General features: G+C 41.4%; 1 protein-coding gene across 5 annotated transcripts in view; it reads right to left on the reverse strand.

Annotated features, from left to right (window-relative positions):
• The window catches only part of ate1 (arginyltransferase 1), a 54202-nt gene that overhangs the window by 20875 nt on the left and 12920 nt on the right, over positions 1-20407 (reverse strand). For 2 of the 5 annotated variants that reach the window (XM_080868135.1, XM_080868138.1), the window contains exons 6-11: positions 19967-20181; positions 17121-17249; positions 15835-15963; positions 9551-9583; positions 4016-4197; positions 463-562 (exon numbers count right to left, since the gene is read on the reverse strand). In XM_080868135.1, coding sequence (XP_080724261.1) covers positions 463-562; positions 4016-4197; positions 9551-9583; positions 15835-15963; positions 17121-17249; positions 19967-20181 — 788 coding nt within the window. The remainder of the gene's footprint in view (positions 1-462; positions 563-4015; positions 4198-9550; positions 9584-15834; positions 15964-17120; positions 17250-19966; positions 20182-20407) is intronic. The other 3 variants (XM_080868137.1, XM_080868136.1, XM_080868139.1) reach the window with 3 other exon arrangements.

Consider the following 20407-nt stretch of genomic DNA (forward strand, 5'->3'; position numbering starts at 1 on the left):
GGGCCCTTTGTGATTATATTATAAAGCTATAAATATTATGCAGCAAAAGAAAAACTATATTAGTACTTAATATTGGTATTTTACAAACAAAAGACATTACAGCATGTTGGTCACTGGCCTGAGACATGATGGGCAAGAGAGACAAAACTGAAAGAGTATAGAACAGAGATCTGATCTGAGATCTAAAAGGCCCAAGAAAGGAGAGCAAAGAGGTACATTTGAATTACAAGATGGCAAATCTCCAGCATATCAGTGTCGTAACAGGCCTCTTACTGTTGTACCAAAATGTTAAAATATAAAAGCATTTATATCAGAGTATAAAACACTTAAAGTCATTGATATGTGAATTCCAGTTTACAAAACCTCAACAATGTAGGACCCCAGTGCTGAAATTCAAATATATTGTCAATATAAAGTGTGATAACCATGATAAATGTGCTGTACGTGTGAGATAATGCGTACCTTATACCGCATCTTGGGGCAGGAGTGAATGTAAAAGCCCAGGTAGTAGTAGGACAGCTTGGGAGACTGTTTCTGCAGCTGCTTGGTAAAAGCGATCTCCCTGTGGCAGGAAACACACAAATGCACCTTGTCAGAGAGCTAAGTGTAAGGAAAAGGCTTCATGCTTTTTGAAACATCACATACTGTATTCAAGCAGCATACAGTGTCACTGCGTCTTAAAAGGATGGCTCGATCCGACATCACTTTCCTCATAGCTGGAGTTTGTGCACCACAGGGCACCAATTTCAATTTCCCATGTAGAAAAATCATGGTTGCGATTTACACAGTTATTTTATTGTCAGGTTAATTAGATTATTTACTGCAGTGTTTACTCTTCTGAAAAATATGAACCCTGATGATGAGCTGATTCGGAGTTTCGCACAGTTTTAACTGCATATGCAGGGATGCTGCATCAGAAAAGTATCAATTTTTAATAACAAAGCAACAATAAAGGAATTAATAAAACATTCAAATTGATACATCAAAAAATACACCAACTAACTTAAAATGTGCTTTCACTTACAAGTTAGTCCATCAGCAGCATATAAATGGCACTTGCTGCTATGTCTAGAGCAGTGCCTAAGCTGAGGAAGTAAACACCCACACTCAAAAAGGCAGGTTTGTTTTTTTTCACCTTCTTTTTGGTTTCATGTCATTACACAAAAACAATTGCCTTCTCTCTATCAGCCCTGAGCCCTGAAGCAGAGAAGACGGTGCTGAAAAAGGAGGAAGAGAGTGTGTAAAATAAAGATTTAGAACGTGGAGGATTTATACACCTTCTCCAAATACAGTAAATGTCTCGCCTGCTTTATTTTTCCCCAATAGCTTCTTCCTTAATTGCATCCTTTTACTGAAAGCCTATTTTCTCCTTTCTCTCGGCCGTTTCCTTCGCTATTCCATAACTAAATTCCAGCTCCTCTTTCCCCCCCCCCTATCCTTTTTGTTTCACTCTTCCTTCCACTTCTGTGTTTCACCCGCTTAAATGAAGTGGGAGAATTCCCATTCTTACAAGACTTAACAGACAGAGAAAGAGGCCTTAAAATAAAATAGATGCACTGAAAAATAAGACATGGGACAAAGCAAGCCAAGCAAGGGAGGTGGGGGGAGAGAGAGGGAACAGGAGGAGAATATAAAAGAGGAGGGTCAAGAAAGAGAAAGGGACGGAGAAGAGAGGCAGCAAGAGAGAGGTGCTAGAAGGTCACCCGCTTGCTGCCAGGTTCCTGGGTTCCCATCCCCTCACCACAAAAGGGCCCGGCAGGCCTGAATCAGGGAAGAAGGGGGGGTCAAGAGAGGCGAGGGGCCCATTCACAAAAAGCCATAGGCCCCCTTCACTTGAGGCCTTCACACCCCCCACCTCCACCCCCATGGCAGCAGCTTGAGTCCGCCATTATCCCCTCTTCAGCCATCTGACACTCCAGCACAAGCCAATTATCAAGCCCTCTGCTCCTGCACAGCTTCCCTCATACTGATGTGCATACGCAAGCACACGGTTCATAATAATGCATGCTATGAGATGCTTTTTGCAGCTTTGCATGCACGTGGAAACATTTTGTTACCTAATCTTACAAGAACTGTGTTGAGCTTCTAGTGATGGGAAACACACCGATACTTATTTTATTGTGTCAGCATTTATGAGTAATCTATATAATATATATATGTGGTTAAAACTGGGGCCACTGCAGGAATTTTTGCCATTCGAGTCCATGTTGATTGGACTCAAATGGCAATTTTTGCAATTTTGTTGCAAAATACTGCAAACATATGTTTAAGTATTTTAAAAGTGGATATTTTTGTTATCTAGAATTATTATTATTTTTTTTTTACTTTTCATAGGCTATGTGCGCATTCAACTACAAGACTGTTTACAGAAAAATATAAACACTCAATCAGATTAAGCCTGATTAAGAAATACAGTATATTTTGGTTTGAGATCATTGACGACAACATAATCAGGACATCTTCGTAAGAGAGATCCAGGTTTAACACCAGCTGTGTTCCCTGTACACAGTGCTTCAGGCACCTCATTATGCGCCTCTTTTCTTCCCCTCTTCCTTCTGTCCTCGGGGGCCTGTGGAAGAAGGAGCAGCACTCTGAGAAATTTCTCAACATCTCCCTCTCCTGTTTCTCCTGCTGAATCGCACATACAAGCATACTGACACAGCTAAATAGCGCGCACAGTGCTTTACTTGTTTTAGTATTGTTGTATTGCCTGACATCCAGGCGTATATTATTTCAGCTCTGACATTATCTAAACGCTACACGTGATTTGTAAAATGATAAGTGAGTAAATACACAAATCAGGACTCCCAAAGAGGTATTGGTGTAAAATTCCAGAACTTTCCATGAACTCTTACTAAAAAAATAGAAAAAGAAAGGAAAATTACCAACATTTTTTTTTTTTTTTTTAAACACTAGAATGAACTTGATTGCGGCTGAAAAGTTAAGTTTCCAATCCAACTGGGCCTGCTGTAGGAACGCCATCTAATGTAATGAATATATGCATATACCAGAGAGGGGGTGAGAGGGCCACATGCATTCTGTACAGCAAGTTTTGAACAGAGTCAGCCAGTCCAAGCAGACTAGGGAGTGTCCAAGACCTGATCAAAGACCGTTCTCTGGTGTCTGTAAACACGTGGGAGGATTTCAGTCCCGCTGGCTTCCTTCTCCAAGGCCTCCTCCACACGTCGAGCACTCTGTGTTACTCTTTGAGTCAGACTCTTACAATAATAAGTGATGGAGGGGTGGGCTGTGTGCTTAGGATGACCGAGGTGTTCCCTCTATATGAGAAAAGATCCTGTGCGCGACTGCACATAAACGCTCACAACTCCCATTTTAACACCTGTGCACACCAACTTTAAAGCGAAGATCACCCGGTCCCTCGCATATGTGCAGAGAAATTTTTAAAAGCCTTTCTCGCATTACTGGGTTACATTTTAACAGGAAACGCCAGATATGTGCACCTATAGAGTATGCGTGAGTTCTCTTATTTCAACCTGGGAGAGAGAGAACTGTCATCAGCTGAACCGCAAAACAGAGCACTGCCTCAACCAATCAAGTGTGAAGAAAGAGGTATTTTTCCCTGACCTAGAGTACTGTGGCACTTATAGTATACAGTTCTAAAGATAAAATGTGGGAGGAACCAAATAGACCAAGAGTCAGGGGGGGAGAGAGAGAGGTTAAGAGGAGGGCAAACATGAGAGGCAGGAAAGTGAGAAAGCATCAAAGACAGAACAAAGACATTAGGGAAGAAAGAATGAAAGGAATAAGAGACAAAGCAACTTCTTTCTTAAAAGGAGCTGCATGTTGCATTTCGTAATCATTGCTGTGGTCGTTTAAGACCAACTGTAACGCACTCTATGGTGCTGCCGTGAGTAATGTGCGCACCGGTGAGGTTTTATTACGCCAAGCCCTTTAAAAACACCACTGGCATCATGTCCCAGTGGCTTACTTCTGTCTTCACAGCAGTTTTTCACGTAAACAGCAAGCACATTGTGTTTGAGTGCTGACAACAAACCTGAGAGCAGAGTAGGAGCCCAGAGACAGTGAGTTAAAGTCGGGATGGTAGTACAAGTAGACGGAGGACACACAGGTAGGCAGGATATCAATCACCCCCACTGCCACAATACGTCCATCCAGCCAGTACTGCTGGTGGAAGGAGCCGTAGCCCACCTCAGGCCCATCTGGAGCATATTCTGCCTGGGGGAAAGCAAACAGAGTGAAAAGTTTAAGAGAAAATAGTCACTGGTCAGAACAATAGCAGTACTCTAGTGCACAGTATAGTTTGCATGTAAAAATATATAAATCACAGAGGAACGAGAATGTGGTATTTAATAGCGCTCGTTTACTTTCTTGCACTGATCCACTTTCTTTTCTGCACACTCACACCTGTATGATGTTGTATTACAGACCGTGCTTCTCCCTGCCAGGCCTCACGCATTATGTGTGGGGGTGTACAGTAGCCTCACGTTCGGCCTGCTAATGGCTCCCAAATGTGGAGTGAAAGCAGGAGCAGAGTTGGGCTGTTGGGGGGGGGGGGGGGGGGGGGGGGGGGGGGGCACTGGCCACAGAAACACTCCAGGAGAGGATTTTAATAAAAAGACCCTGCACGAGCAAAATCCATTTCACCAGGCGGTAGTGGAGTGTTGCCAAGCTTTCCTCCTATACATGTCTGCGTCTGCACTCCCCCTGCGGCACGAAAGAATGCGGGTGTAAGTGAGCACCCATGCGCCCGGGCCTCCCTCCATTAATGAAACTGTTAAGTTTTTGTAACACGTTGCGTTTCTCACAGGGTTACTGCATGCTGGGTTTTTCAATCAAGTCAGCTGACTTCTTTTATCCCAGAGGCTTAAATCTAGAGGCTTGGGGTTTGGGGTTAAAAGTCATATTAAGCAAGGGTATTGGTTTATGTTTGTGTATGTGTCTTTCTTCAGCGTACTAGTAACAGGATCCGTCTCCTTCTCCAGCCTTCATCTGGAAGCAGTTAAGAAGCACAGACGCTGCTAGTTATCACAACACTGAGAGAGCTAGATCACTAATCCAGTGCGCCACTGGGCCTGCGCTCTGACCAAGTTAAACCTGACCAAATAGAATCTCTCACCCACTCCCACACCTCCCTGCAGCTCTGTGACCCCAGCAGACTGACAGTTTTCTTAAGAAGAACTGGTAATAAAAGTTATATCCCTTTAGGTCAGGCCTTTGGGTACCCAGGTGTAATTAACTGCCTGACACAATCAATACCAGAGGCCATTTTTGTGTGTGTGTGTGTGTGTGTGTGTGTGTGTGTGTGTGTGTGTGTGTGTGTGTGTGTGTGTGTGTGTGTGTGTGTGTGTGTGTGTGTGTGTGTGTGTGTGTGTGTGTGTGTGTATGGATAGGTAATTTAATTATCCTTTCCTAACAGCTCCATAAAAGAGGCCACATGACGTTAGATGTAGATTATGAGGTTTTATTGAGATTTAGCTGCGACCGACAGATGATTTAAGAATAAAAATGAACATTTTTGGCAAACGGTCAGCTGGCGATGGTGGAGGACAACAATGACCACAACTCGATAAAGCACTGCCTGATGCGGATTTAAAAGTGTGTGTGTATCCATAGCTGGGGGAAACTGTTGGTCTGATGTTTTAGCGCCATTTATCACTAAAACACCAGAGGCTTTGTCAAAAGGAAAGAGCACAAGATGATTTTTCGTAACGCACATTCAGCATACACACTTGAGCGTTATTATGAATGTGAGTGCTCATGCAAGAGTTGCAATGGCTGCCTGAGTGTGTGTATGAGAGTGTGTTTGTTTATAAGCTTGTACCGCGCTCAAGCCTGATCTTGTCAGACTGACCTGTGCATCACCTCAAACGACAGCTTAATGGTTGTGTCCTTGCAACTGTGACAACAATCTAAACATTCCCTGGAACACTTCTAACCACCCCAGAGCTTCCCAGCAGCCCCAAATCACTCACATATGGCCTAAATACAGGGCTATGTGTGTAGCACGCTTGATAAAGCCATGAGGTGGTATACCGTGTGTTTATTTCAACCTGCTCAGGGAGACATTTAGTTAAACTTCTGCTGAATTAGAATAATTGGATTTTGTGAACCCTTCAAGGACAAAAATGAGCTTATATTCCCTTTATAGACACTTTATCTCAGACTTGAATGGTTAAGTTAGCTTTAAGGAAGAAGCCTAAAATAAAGACGGATGATGTGAACAGAAATGAATATGACAATGATTGTCTTATATTTCACTGTAAATTGTGCAAAGATAAACATAAATATATGCAATGTTTTAATTTAGCATAAGCAACACGTTTAAAAGGTTAGTTCAGGTTAAAAGAAATAGAGAAAAAGTTTTATGACTGTAAAACCAAGTGGTAGAACAGGGACATATCACAACTAAAAAGTTTAATAAGTAAATTTGGTGTTCAAAAAAAAGTATCCTAGAGAGGCTGAGGCACTCAGAAGTATAGATGTGGAGAGTTTCACCACTCTGTAAAAGGCTGCGTGGGCAAGTAGCTCAGGAATTTAAAAATAGTGTTTTACAATGCAAAATTCCAGAAATTTGGATGATAACACCACCTACAATGAGACGTTTTGCAGACTATTCTGAGATGCGACCAAGAAATTGGTCAGAGAAAAGATCCACCGATAAAAGTGCATTAAAAAACAGACAATACTGCAGAGGAAATCCCAACACTGGCTCAGCAGCACTTCCAATGACAACTGAAACAGTTTGTTGCTAAATGCACAATATTCTATTTTTGCAAAGAAAAACAAAACAAAACACATCAACGAGATCCAGAAATACGACCCCCACTGAACTAAATTCATGGATGCTGCATGCAGTTAGGGACCACCTCGCTTGAAAGCAACATATACGACAGCATCCGTGATGGCGCACAAAGCACAGGTAACTTGCACACCTGTGAAAGCACCATTAATGCTAAGTGATAATGTAATGATTATGGGGCAATACACTCTAAAAGGGAACCTCTTAGTCTTTCAGTTCAGATGTTTTTGTTGCATTTCTCAGTCCGGCAGTCTGCCTTTGTAGTTTCAAAGAGTTCGCTAAATTCGAGCAGGGTGCTGCAGTAGGAGGCCGCTGTTCCAACGGGTCTGTTTGTGAAATCTCTCCCTTTCTAGATATTTCACAATGAACTGTAATCAACTGTAAGTGGAAGCATTTGGGAAGCAACTCAAGAGTCAGACCATGTAAAGTTACAGAGTGGGGGTCACCGAGTGCTGAGATGAACAGTGCACAAAAGTCAAGTCTTGAGTTCCAAACCTCTTCTGACAGCAACATCAACGCAAAAACTGTCGGGAGCTTCATGGTGTGGTTTTCCAAGGCCAAGCAGCTCCTGTAGGTGTTAGGTGAAGGTGGTCCAGTACTTTTGTCCATACAGTGGATGCTGCAATCCAGCCATCTTTTTCAAGAAAGACCTTACTTATTTTAAAGCAGTTCTCTGGAACCTGTTTTTACTGAGTCATGTTAAGTTAAACTCTGTGCTTTTGTTTACATATTATTTTTGTCTGTTTTTGATTTGGTTTGACCATTACACAGCAGTCCCACCTTTCTGGAAATGAGTTCCTGGCATCAAAACTCACTATGATCACATGTTTTTTTTTTTTCATAATTCAATCAATTTCTGTGTTCCAACATTTGACAATGCCTCTTTGTAAAAATTTACGACCAAAAAGAATAAGGTTAAAATTATTTTTCCACATCCTTTTTTTGGTATATTCCACATAGTGATCAAAGTCTTTTGGAAAAGTCTGCATTTCTTTACATAGTAAAATAATTCTCTGACAAAATGCTAAGAAGGGAAAGACAGAGATGACCAAACTACAGAAGAAAAGACTGAAAGCCACAGTCCTGCACCCCTGTTACTGTGTAGGTTGTTTATTCATAAAAGGAAAACTGAATGAGGAGACAAATCCCACAAAACCCATAACACCCTGTGTTTCTCCTGCACTGAAGTGCTCATCATGTTTGGAGACAGGCAGAACCAGTGTGTTTACATTTCTGCATTTGTATGTAAAAGCATCTGAAAAACTCTATGGCATATTCTGTTAACTGCCACTTAGTTTCGGCATGAATCCTCTGCAGTTTTGGTGAAATCAAACAATTAGACTACCTGTGTCCCAATTACAATTTGGAAGTATGCATTTCTCATACATTTTTAAAAATGCAGGCTTATATGTGAGCTGATGAACCACAGAGTTTGCTGGTCCATGTGGTGAGTGTCTGTGTATTTTAATAGCACTCTGATTGGACACAGATGGAGGCCAACACGCAGAGCAACAGCAGAAATCCATGTATAATAATTCTGAAATGGAGAGCGTTTGGAGAGAGACAGGGGAGACTGAGATGAGAGGATGAAAGAAGGAAAGAAAAACAAGTTGCACGAGAGGACGCCGAATGAAAAGAGATGGCCTCCTCAACTGGCATAGAGGAGGGGACACTGAAGGCAGGAAAATATGCGAGGTAGTGTGGCACAGTTTTGGTGTGCACATGTGTGCAGAACTGTGTAATTCAGCTGCCTGGCCTCCAGCCTTGACGAGGTGATAAAAGCTTGTTTCCTATAAACACTAATGATGTTCATTAGCGGAGACCTGAGGGGGCCCACGGGGCAAAAGAGAGTGACTGCGTTTGTGTCAGTCAGTCTGCGTGTGCTCTGGACCTCAATCCCATTAAAGTGGCTGTTATAAGTACCCATCCTGGGTCTAATTGTTGGTGTAATTGTCCTGACCCAAGAGGTCCAGTGGTATTTCTGAAGCCTGCAGCTCAACAGGCCTGACAAGTGCTCAGTGATGCCTTACTGCAAACTTGCACCTCACAGCAAACACCACCAGATTAACCACCAATGCTCTTCCAGATCCTTCTGTATACAGATTAAAGCATCTAAAAATTTACACAGTAAACAGATTACGAGCAAGATTTCACTAATTAATGCACCAGAAGCTGCCATTAAATTTCTAATGGTGCCTGAATAATTGCTTCTTGTTAAGTGGGCCCACACAATCTCCTCATCAACCTGTAATTTGTACCACGCCACGCAAAGTAATGGGCAGTGGTATAAATGTGGTATGTTCTATCCCGTCAAAGCCAGAGGGAAGGACTGCTCTGAAGACCTTATGTTCAACACAGTTGCAATCTGGACACCACATTTACCATTTTCCTCCTTCGGCACCCCCTTTCACTAACACAGGGCTAAATTAAAACCCCTCCGATATGAAACAAAACCCCCTTTCCAAATCCCTCAGCTCCACTCAATCCAGCTGGAGGGCTCTCTAAGAGGCAGACCAAAGGTAGAGGGTTGGTATGTGCTGAAAAAGGGCAACTAGTTTAGATTTTCTTTCTTTTGAGTGAATGTGATGAGGAACTAAAAACCGAAACCCCAGGCGTTTTTCAAGTCATTATCATAATCTCCATGACAGTAATTTCAGGAAGACCCTCTACTGGTTGGGGCAAATCATTCCAGGTAACACATTTGGATGAACAGAGACATTTAAAAGCAGGGGGTTATTAAACTGTCAACAGGCCAAAGGAAATACATACCTCTAACGGTGAATCACAGAGAAATCTCTTGAACTGTGGAGGAAAGCAGAGGGGGGGGACAGAGAGAAAAACAGTTAGCTCTCTGGGTCAGCAGCTCTTTTGAAAAAGGCATAAATGAAAACCATACACGTCTCCTTTGCTGTTCTATATAACTTATCCCTCCCTGTTTTCTTTCTACTCAGGTGTCACATTTCAAATGAAGCCCTCCATTCACTACAGGGAATTAAAAGGAAAACTGTATTTATACAAATGAAAACATTTACCCTATCAACTGCAGCTCGCACTACAGGGAGGACACCGTGACAGCAAAAATAAGCAGTGCTCCCAATGTCAAAATAGTTTCTCTCTCATTTAAAACACCACACCAGATATTGATTACTGGGGTGGGGGTGGAAAATATGTCATTTTTCTTCCATTCTCTCTACCGTTTCCTGGAGTTCATTTTTAGCAGTGGGGTTGAGAGCGGTGTCCATGTTTAGGTCCAAAACCGTTTTGTAATGACAACCAGAACGCCAAAGTGGTGACTGACAGATTTAAGTTTACTCAATGAGCACATAACACAGACCCTTGCTCATATTTTACAAAGACATGCTACAATCCAGCTGTGTCATTCGTTTGCAGATATGTTTACCTTGGGGTCCACTGTTTGAGGAGCAGAACATAGATCTATATCAGCACCAAAGTATTGTAAACACTGACAGTGAGGGTCCAGATGTGATTCCATAAACAACGATACACACTGTATTGCACGATGACCCTTATCCGCCAGCAAATGCATTTCCATTCATAATTATTTTGTGTTGCTTCTGATTCTATCCAACCAGCTAGGGCTTGAACGCTTGTTAAACGGTGATACTAATTTTCAGTCCATCTGATTTGTGCTGAAAATATTGTATTTTGTCATTATGACCAACTCATATATCAAAGTAATCTAATTCTTTATATTATGTCCTGAAGAATAACAGTGTAAACAAAAGCCAATAAAAATTAGCACTTGCAATTTTATTTCCATCAAAGTTGCTGACAATGAAATGAGACTACTTATTTTGTTTTTATAGCATCTAGACTGACTGAAGGCTGTGTTGGACATTTAGAGACAGATTATCTGTCTTTGCTTATTATTAACACGTAGGTTCTCTAGGAGTTCCCATTATTTCCCAGAAGCGCACCAACATGCTCTGCTTGTGAGTAAGTGACTGAGTATGTGCACAGCAGTAAAGCTAGTAATCGTAATGACTGCTCAAGGCATGGTTCACTAGGTGGGGCAGTGCTGGCTTTAGTGCACCTCGCAAACCGAGCCAGCAGCCTGAGCTCATCCAACAGAGTGTGCGTTTCCTCCTGCATCTGCCACAGTGCTGGTGACACTAATGCAGTGTCACCAGCATGGGAGATGTTTTTGGCAGAGCGCAGCGAAAGGATGATGAACTGTCATCCGTCATTTCCACCATACCTTTGACTGACACCAACAACCATATTTACCATCTTTTAAACTCCATCACTTAAACTGGACTCTCATCAGAAAAATGACGACATCCATAAGAAATTTAAGTTGTAAAAATAAGCAAAAACTTTAAAATGAAGGATTGCAACAAAAGAAAAGACTTAAGCATAAAGCACTCAAAACAACAAAACTATTCATGCATTGCAACGGTGCACACAGCTCTTGCAGAGGGGTGTTGATGTGGGCTATAAAATTCTCACAAACCTTGTCCCCTGCAGTGCTGAATACTACAACAAGATGCCTTTCCCCTGGACCCAACCTCACACCAAGATGAAGTGGGGATGAACAGAAATCTATGGACTGATGATTCTCACCCTGCAACTCCCCAAATATTAGTGGAACTTTACAGTCTCCTCTTCAAAGCCACTACACAACCCCATAAGCTTAGGTTGATCTTTGGACAACACTATGCATTTCTACACATTTTCCCCCAATTCTTCTACTAAACAGAAAAGTATGTTGCACAGTTTCTTTTAAACATGTTCCAACAGAAGTGCAATGACAAGATCTGTTGAGTCGACAATGATCTTCGCCCATGCAAAAAACCCGCCTGTCAAATCCCCTCGCCTGTGTAGCCATGCCAGTAGAATCTAATTTTCCACTCCTACCTCTGCGGTGACTACTGCTCTGCCAGTCGACAAATTACCAACAGCAAAGACTCCCACTGTGCAGTACTGCTGAAGGGCACAAATGAAACTTTTGTTAAAAACTCACCAAAAAAAACTCAACTAAACGGTTTAGCAAGTAAACAACAGCTGCAGTTATTAGATGACATCATCTGTAGAGGCCAAGCTACAACGTGTGCAGCTGAGTGTGTGTGAGAGAGAATCTCACACTGACCTTGTGGTGAAATTCTGATTTGATTAGGAAAATATAGAAAATATACGTGTGAGCTTTTACTCATGTATGCAAATTTGCATATGTGTGTTTTCTGAATACCTCCTGTCCCTCTTTCTAATTCTTCTTTTAACCAACAGTGCAGTGTAGCTGTGTTTGCCTGAAATCACTCTCCTGGAGCACAGCAGGGTTGACCCCCTGTTTGTTCTTTGACAAACAACAGCTCTGTGAGGCTGACACAAGTACACAAACTCGAGTGGGAGTGCACTCACTTGAGGCATGAATATATATGAAAACAGCTACAGCTACTCCTGTGCTTCCATCTCTTAATACAACAGCACATCAACTACGCTCTATTCAGAGCAATGACTGAACACATGGAGTTCATCACTTCCTCTCAAACTCTCCCTTTCTTACAGCAAACACTCATCTGTGTACGATTAGGAGTGCAAGAAGCCGTCTCAAACACACACACACACACACACACACACAGATTGCATATAAACACACGCATCTGCTTAAGCCTAATTGCTACTTAGACCTCTCGTCATTGTGCTCTGTACTCTCTAAAATTGTACTGTACTTATTTGAGCAATAAGGTTTCACCCTTTAAATGTCTAACACTCTTTTTTTCCTTCACAAACATGTGTCCCTGTTCATTTCAAAGGCGTTCAAAGCAGTTCCAGATAATACGAGGAACTGGGTGGACAACGGCAATGTGGTTTAGATGGTGTTATTGAATATCGCTGCTATGCATAACCATGTTGCAAATAGCTTTGACATAGTCTGTGCCAAAATTTCAATCATTTCTTCCATTTTACGGATGACTGTTACTGCCATGTCTCAACTTTTTCCGTATATTTTTCTCCAAGTGTCTTGGTAAAAGTACTGGCCATCAAGAAGAGTAAATACAGATTTAACAGGGTTTGTTTTCTTGAAAATGAAAGCCACATGTGCAGGAACTGAGAGTCATGGCTCAGCACAACAGTTAAGACCAATAAGTGCCAGCGAGAGTGTTTGTATGTGCATGCATCTAAATAATTGCCAGTGCGGGCTTCAACTCTGTCAGGAAACAATGACTGGACGTGGAAAGAAAAACGTCTGGCTGCCTTTCACTTGTGGCATGACAGGAAATGCATACATCCTAAAATAAACAAAGCAATTACCCTCTAGGACATCTTACTGTCTAATGATTGAACAATCTTGGCAAGGTAGTTCAGCTTGCACGCACACAGAAGGTCTCCCATCACTTTGTTCAAACATAGGCTGACAACAATCTAGATCCTATCCCGAGGGAATACTTTAATGGATTAATAAATACCTAAACAAATGCTAAATGGATCAACTTCCTAAGTAGCAGCAGCAGCAGGCAAATGGCATTTCACCAAAATGTGCCATCAACAACGAATTTCCCTTATTCAGGACAATAGGTGGAGGGAGATGGGGGGTGGTCTAAGATTCTGGGAATAAGAGGAGTTTACCAGGAGCTTGACGGGCAAGACAATAAAATCAGTAGTGTTATGGGCTCGGGAGTGGGTGTCACAGTATTCCAACTAGGGGGAAAATGAAGGCAAATTTGTTTGAGTGGGAACAATTAAGGCCTGGCTCTGTACATAAAATTACTGTAGCGCGACTAGAGAAAAGAAAAGTCATCAAACCACAGTCGCTCAGGTTCAATCAAACATGCCCTGGACTAGCTTTACTTCAGCCGAAGATAAAAACGTGTCCTAATCGAGCAGCAACTTCAGGGGTTGAAAAATGAAGCCAAAGTGGATTTTACAAAAACTGCAGTTCCTCCGGTGACCACTTGACACAGGCTCTAAATCTGAGTCAATCCTCTAGACCAGTGGTTCTCAAACTTTTTACATCATTCCCTACATGGCAGGAAGAAATATTTTCACGCCCCATTTAAACAAAATAATGGCAGAAAAGCCTAGCTGCAATTTGCGTCCCACCAGTGGGGCGCTCCACACACTTTGAGAACCACTGCACTAGACTGTTTATAAGAAATTGATAAAGTCTGTAGTATCACGTATTCTTTTGTCTCACTGTAAAATGGCAGCTGCCATGTTGTGTTTATTTTTATTGTCATGTCTTTTTGGTGCATGAAGAAAAAAAAACTAGGAAGCTTGGTTAGCAAGATCCAAAGACTGTACGTATCACACAGACAAGGATAGCTGCTACCCAAGTAAAAAGTAGGATCATTTCACTCACCAAAAGTGGTTGACTAGCTGGCAGCTGCAGGTTACATTATGACCAAATGATTGCCAGGTAAAGCAGCGACACCCCTGGCTTTAAGACTTTATAAACTTTTATCAGATGAGTTAAGTTCAGTCCCAAGTTTTCAGAAAGGGGTAAAAGAGCTATTTATGTCACGCTATCAATTCTTGAACACTGGAGTAAATGGACGAAACACCACTTCCATACAGGGATCATTTTTCAAGCCATGTCAGTTGGTCAATCCCAAACATTCTCCCAGAAGGAATTAACTTGTTTAATGTTTTAGACCCTGTATCTAATCCCCTCTCTTTATTAGATGCATTTTTTTATAACATGCTTATAATTAGGAGTGTGGTGCATTTGAGTGACAGCTGGGTGCTGACTAGGTGTTACTGTAGCTAATTTGATTCACTGAGCCAGATCCCTTGAACATGTTTGTGATGCTGTTGCATTTTGGAGCATTTTTATTGAAATTATCTCACCTATAATATGGCGTGCTGTGAGGTACAGCCCATCCAAGAAGTCGTCCCCCCCCCCCCGCCCTCCAACTTCTTGTACAAACATGTTTCTGGTCCCAGTGCCACAGCCACATTTCATACATCTTGTGGTGTGAACAAGACTTGTCCACCATACAGACTTGCCATGAAGCACAGAAAGCAGTGTATTCCACACATACTCTCATACTAATTACAGCCCATATAATAACTGTGTTGTTACAATCTAAAGCGTAGGCTCTCTCTACCACTCTAAACTACAGATGTGAAGGTAAATTACAATTAATGAGGCTGCATTTGAAAGTAATTACCTAATCTTATGCGACCCTGGGCTTGTACACTACACATGTGGTTATCCAACATGGAAAACCAATAAAATAAAAAACTTTATTTCTGGAAACTCAACAGACATCAGCGTTTTTAGCACAACATTTTCATTTTATATTTTGAAGATATTATTAGTCTAATTCTTAAAACTACACTACAGTTATTACCCTGAGCTAAGACTGTGCACAAACACATGCGCTCTATTGATAGAGCTAAGGTTATGGCACTAGGAAAGAATCTGCCACAGTCTGCCCAATCTGACAGCTTTTATTATTTATTAATTACCTTACTTTTACAAGTTGGAGAATTCAGTAATTTACTGTGGCCTGCTGGCAGGAGGGGGAGGAGGAGGAGGCTGTTTTTCCAGCCCAGAGGGACAAAAGGCTCTCTCAGGTTGTCCAGCAGTTTCTGCATCCTGACTAGACTTTATTTTTTCTTCGTTTATTGATATAGAACGTGGAGAAACCTGGTGTGTATACATATAATTTAATGCGTTTCATTAATTATTATCACCGCTTAGGTCAGGTTTTATATTCACAATGATTCCTACTCATTCACTGCAAAAAAAACCTAGGGAAAAACTCTTTTCATGCCCTTTTATATATTTCACAGTAATTTTATAATATATAAATTTAAGAATTATAACACAGACAAATTTTTTTATGTTTTTACAAGGTCCAGTCAAATGAATATTGCTGTTACTACTACTACTAATTGTAAGACAGTATTTTCAAAGTGCCCGTTTTATCTAACAACCCCTGGTTTTAAAGTGTTATATAAATAAAATTGTACTGTATTGTATGTAAAAGAAAGAGGAAAAAAAAAAAAGTCAAAAAGCAGCAAGAACGTTGAACGAGCGTGTGCAGCAGCTCCCAACCAGGTGTGGAATAATAATCATGCCGTACCTCACTCTCACTACATTCGCTGGGGTCATCACCATGAATGGCCATCTGGTATTGGGCGTACAGCGCTGACGACTGCTGATACGACGCCATGAATTGAGGGTCCTCAAAGTTCACTGGCACTAGCCTCACCTTCAAGCACAGGGTGTTGGGGGAGGGGAGGTGAAGGGAGGTTTTACAACGATAAACAATGCATACGAGGACAGTGAGCAGCTAGAAAAGGGAGGGCGGAGGACGTGAACAGTGCTGGAATCAACAGTGCGTTATATCATAGCGTTGGCATCAGTCTCCTAGCCCTTGAGAAAAGCTGGTAACACAGTACTTGGTTACTGGTTTATTCAAATCAGATTGCCGGGCACACAAATATCAGCGCAAGCAAACATTCTGCATCTAGGAGACTGATGGTGTATTTTCACAGCAATAACGTAATGAGAAACCTGAGGATGAGGCTAGTGCACCGCCCAGCTATTACCACAGATTGGCTGAAGAGGACTGGTAATATCAGACTGAACCCAGCATCAGTGCGTGCGAGGTCCAGAGCAGCAGAAGCCTGTCTGAGTGGATCATCTAAGCGGGACGCGTACAGATTCTTGTCCAACACCGCAGACTCTCCTCAAAAAGGTAAACAAGGTTGAACTGAGTGCACGCAAGAAAATTAAAACCACACAAACACTACGAGCTCCAGTTCCAAATTCAAATCATACTCTGGTTCAGAAACTGAAACTATCGTGAGGGCAGGGTGACAGTAGACACAGACAGGGCAAATGTGTGAAGGTCGGGAGGGGTCAGCTGACAAACTACCTCAACCCCCAAACTAAAAACAGCTCAACACTAACGACCCGGCTGGCCGACCAAGGGCCAAGTCAGACACCTGGAGAAACACCGCTCTCAACCCTGGCGTATGGAAACATTTTCCCCTCCATTTCCTCTCCCTTTGACTTTCGCATTTATACACATACCCTCTCTTTAATACTAGCATGTTAATTCACTTTCCCCCTCATTCAAGCAGATGCTTAAGACTATTTAACTTAATTCTTGTTTCAAAGTTCCAACACAAATTATTTATCCATTCAAGTCTAATTTTAAAACTTCGCAGCGACCGAACCCAGTTATACAAATGCAATGATGCTTAAATGATTGAATTGAATGATATTCCTGTATGAATAAGTACAAAAATGGAATACATCAAAGCCTTTTATTTCCTTTCTAGGTCCCCACATTTGTCGACCCTCTCCCTCCCTCCCTGGGTACCCCTAGAAAAGGTTGACCTATGCCTCCCACCCTCTGACCTGGCTCTCGGTGGGTTTGTCAGGAGGGTCCTTGTGAATGCCCATCTGGTAGAGTTTGTACACCTGGTAGGAGGCGTCGAAAGAAGCTTTGAACTGCGGGCTAGGGGGATTGGAGCGCACTAGCCTCACCTTCAAAAAGAATATGGGCAAACAAGAGTTAACAATAAAATGTAAGAAGCAATGAGAAAAGTGTAAGTGGTTATTGAAAATGCCCAATTAAGAAAAAAAAAACTAAACTAAAAATTAAACTAACAAAACAAAAAAAGACCACAAAAGGGAAGAAAGACTGACATAAGCACACCCTCTTAAAACCATCTTTTGCAAATAAATCACAGCACTTACAATTCCTAAGATATCATTTCATTTTAATCAAAGGCTTCTTTTCACCTACGACAGCTGTACGAGACCTTAAGCTCAAGTTGTAGTGAATCCTTTGGAGAAAAATCTCATTTTATAAAATATAATCTAGCTAATCTAATCACACACACAAATATCTTTAGTTTTTAATAGATGTTTGTGTAAGATGTGGCTTCATGAAAGTGGGTGTGTTATGTCCGTCTTTCTTGTGACACAAGAATATTACAAACAAGTTGCTCTAAATATAATCATTAACATATTTGCTAATGTGCTTTTTGGGATAAATGGGGATAAATGGCGGAGCATTTCTTCAGCTCTGCCATGTCATCAAAAGCATGACAAACATTAAAACCACAGTCCAAGTTCAGGTAACCTAGTATAAGAACACAATTAGGCAACCTAAGTGGCCTAATAAGTTATAATAGGTTAATTTTTACATACAATAATTACAGGTGCATAGAAAAATTATGATGCATCCATCACATGTGTACTTATGCAGCAGTGAATCCAACAAGGCATATATGATAAGCTCAAACTTCAACAGAGAAGATCAGGAAAAGTCTTTGATAGAAAGACGGGGAAAGAAAAACTGACCAATGCTGCTAATATTAAAAAAATGAAAGGATCCTTCTCTCATCGTCCAGCCCTATTTAATTAACTGTCTCCTCATTTTGAAGTTTTTGTTGGCCACAGAGGCTGTGCCATATAAATCCCCTGGAAGGACACGACAGATGAATCGAACTTGGGGTTTGTTTGGCTTGGAACTTAACTCTTAGGTCTCTCATATGAACATTTGGCATCAGCATCCTTTAGTCAAACAGAGATGCTGAACGTCTCAAGTTTGCTCGTCTTAATATTGTTCTTAATCTGGAGATATATATTTTTGATAAGTTCAAAAAAAAATAAAAATTGGGGGAAACTCGCACCACTAGCAGACAGCATGGAAATGAAATTTCCAGTTCTCAAAACAGACTTGAAATTCAAAACCAACTTAAATTGCTTAAGAATGTTCAAATAAAGCCAAACAACACAACTGCACTTTGTTTAGCTAATTAAAATTTATTAAAGAAAAGTGTTGTATCTTAATGATATTTTGTCATGAACCCTCAAGACCTTTCTTTGCACTGTTATAAGTAAAAGGACAGACGAGAAAACTGACTGCCAAACCACTGCATATTAAGTAATGGGATAAAAGAACATCTATGGAAATATGAAAAAACTGCAGAGGCTGTACACAGGCACTCTTAAGGGGAAGAGCAGTTCCATACTTTCCAGAGGTGCCTGAGGGGATTTGTATCATGTTGTCACACTGACCCCAAGTGGCGGCATGCAGAACCCCGGCTGCACTGCATGGTCATCTAAACTCGTCTTCCCTGTCCCTATGACTCATCTCTCTGATCTGCAAAAGTAGTGAGCTCGTCCAAGGACACAGAATCAATCGTAGCAAAAGAGTATTATAAACAATGAAGCTTTGCAGAAAGCGACGGTGATCTTATAGCAAAGCCAAAGTGAAGATGCTTAATCACCAAATTTCCATTTCCACGTTTTATATGGACCCTGCAGGGTTTTTTTATGTATCCTGCAGTGTATTCTCGAGTGTGACATCTTAAACAGATGTGTTTATGAAGAAACTGAGCTTGACTACACTTAATTGCTCTAGTGTAAACACAATAATCATCTGGTACTGGTGTGACAACACTTAAGGATCAACACAAGACACGTCCAACTGACAACATCAGAACGATTTGCTAAACTGCTAATGATTCAAAATGTTCCTTAGCCAGAAATCTGTTGCAGCCCTGCTCTATGTTCTATAATAAAGAGCTAAATGGGTCAAGTAGAAGCCTCTCCAAATTGTATGACTTGTAAAACATATAATTAACCTCCATTTGCATCGGATAACATTGTGTGCGTGGCCTCTAAAGAGAATTCAATTATAATTCCTAGCAAACAAATGAAGCCAACTGAAAAGAGCTCTCTAGTCTCACGGGGTACATAGACAAAAGGCAGACACTGCCTGGTTCATCACTGCATCTGGCTTAAATCTTGGTCAAGACCAGGAATGACGTTACTCTACCAACCTCTCTTCTACATTGTTCTCCTGCCTGCCAAAACTTCATTTCCATGTCTTCTCATACTGGCTGAGCTGGGTGCTGTGGTTTTAATGTCATCAGCAGAGTAATGCAACCCATTTTGTGTGGTGTGCCTGTCATTTGGTTGAATTCGAAGTAGGAAGAGGTGGTTTTTCCACTCCGCTTTGGCTAGCTATCCTATCCGTACACATAAACACATGTGAAGTCACTGGAGCTGGGGAAGAGCTCTGTGAGACCAAATGTTCGAGCTAGCTAAGTCCAAACATTACAAAGCCTGAAAGCTAGACTAAGAACACTATTTCTTAATGACAGAATCATCAAAATAGGTTAATGATTATTTAAAGTTACAGAAAAAAAAAGAGGAACAAAAGTTTGCTCCACAATATTTTTGTTCACCTCAAGGCAATGAGCAGAGTTTTCAGGCAATGATTCGCTGATGAATTCTTCCAATGTTTTTGATTGGTTGTTTTGACTAGGAGTGGGTTGGGTAGGAGAGACAGTGGAGGAAACGCCGTCGCCATTTTGCCTCATTTGTTCTTTCTGAAGACGCCGCTCTTTCCTCAACTCTTTGGCCTTCCTACACGGCGGGCGGCTAGGATCGGCTCCATTCCCTGCAAGACAGAAGGAGAAATGTCAAAGGTTTCCTGAATGTGCATTATCGCTTTCATTTTATGCAAAGACATGGTGAGAATATGCCACGGACGTAAAAGACCCAGTTTAAAAACTGAACTCGGGGAGAATGATCATTTTCAGCTTCAGACTGCTTTTTCGGTAAGAATAAACCAAAAGTAACAAAGGCTTTAACTTTGAGCCGCTGTAACTTTCAAAAAACATATG

The sequence above is a fragment of the Rhamphochromis sp. 'chilingali' genome, assembly GCF_963969265.1.
Source record: "Rhamphochromis sp. 'chilingali' genome assembly, chromosome: 20".
Lineage (NCBI taxonomy): Eukaryota > Metazoa > Chordata > Actinopteri > Cichliformes > Cichlidae > Rhamphochromis > Rhamphochromis sp. 'chilingali'.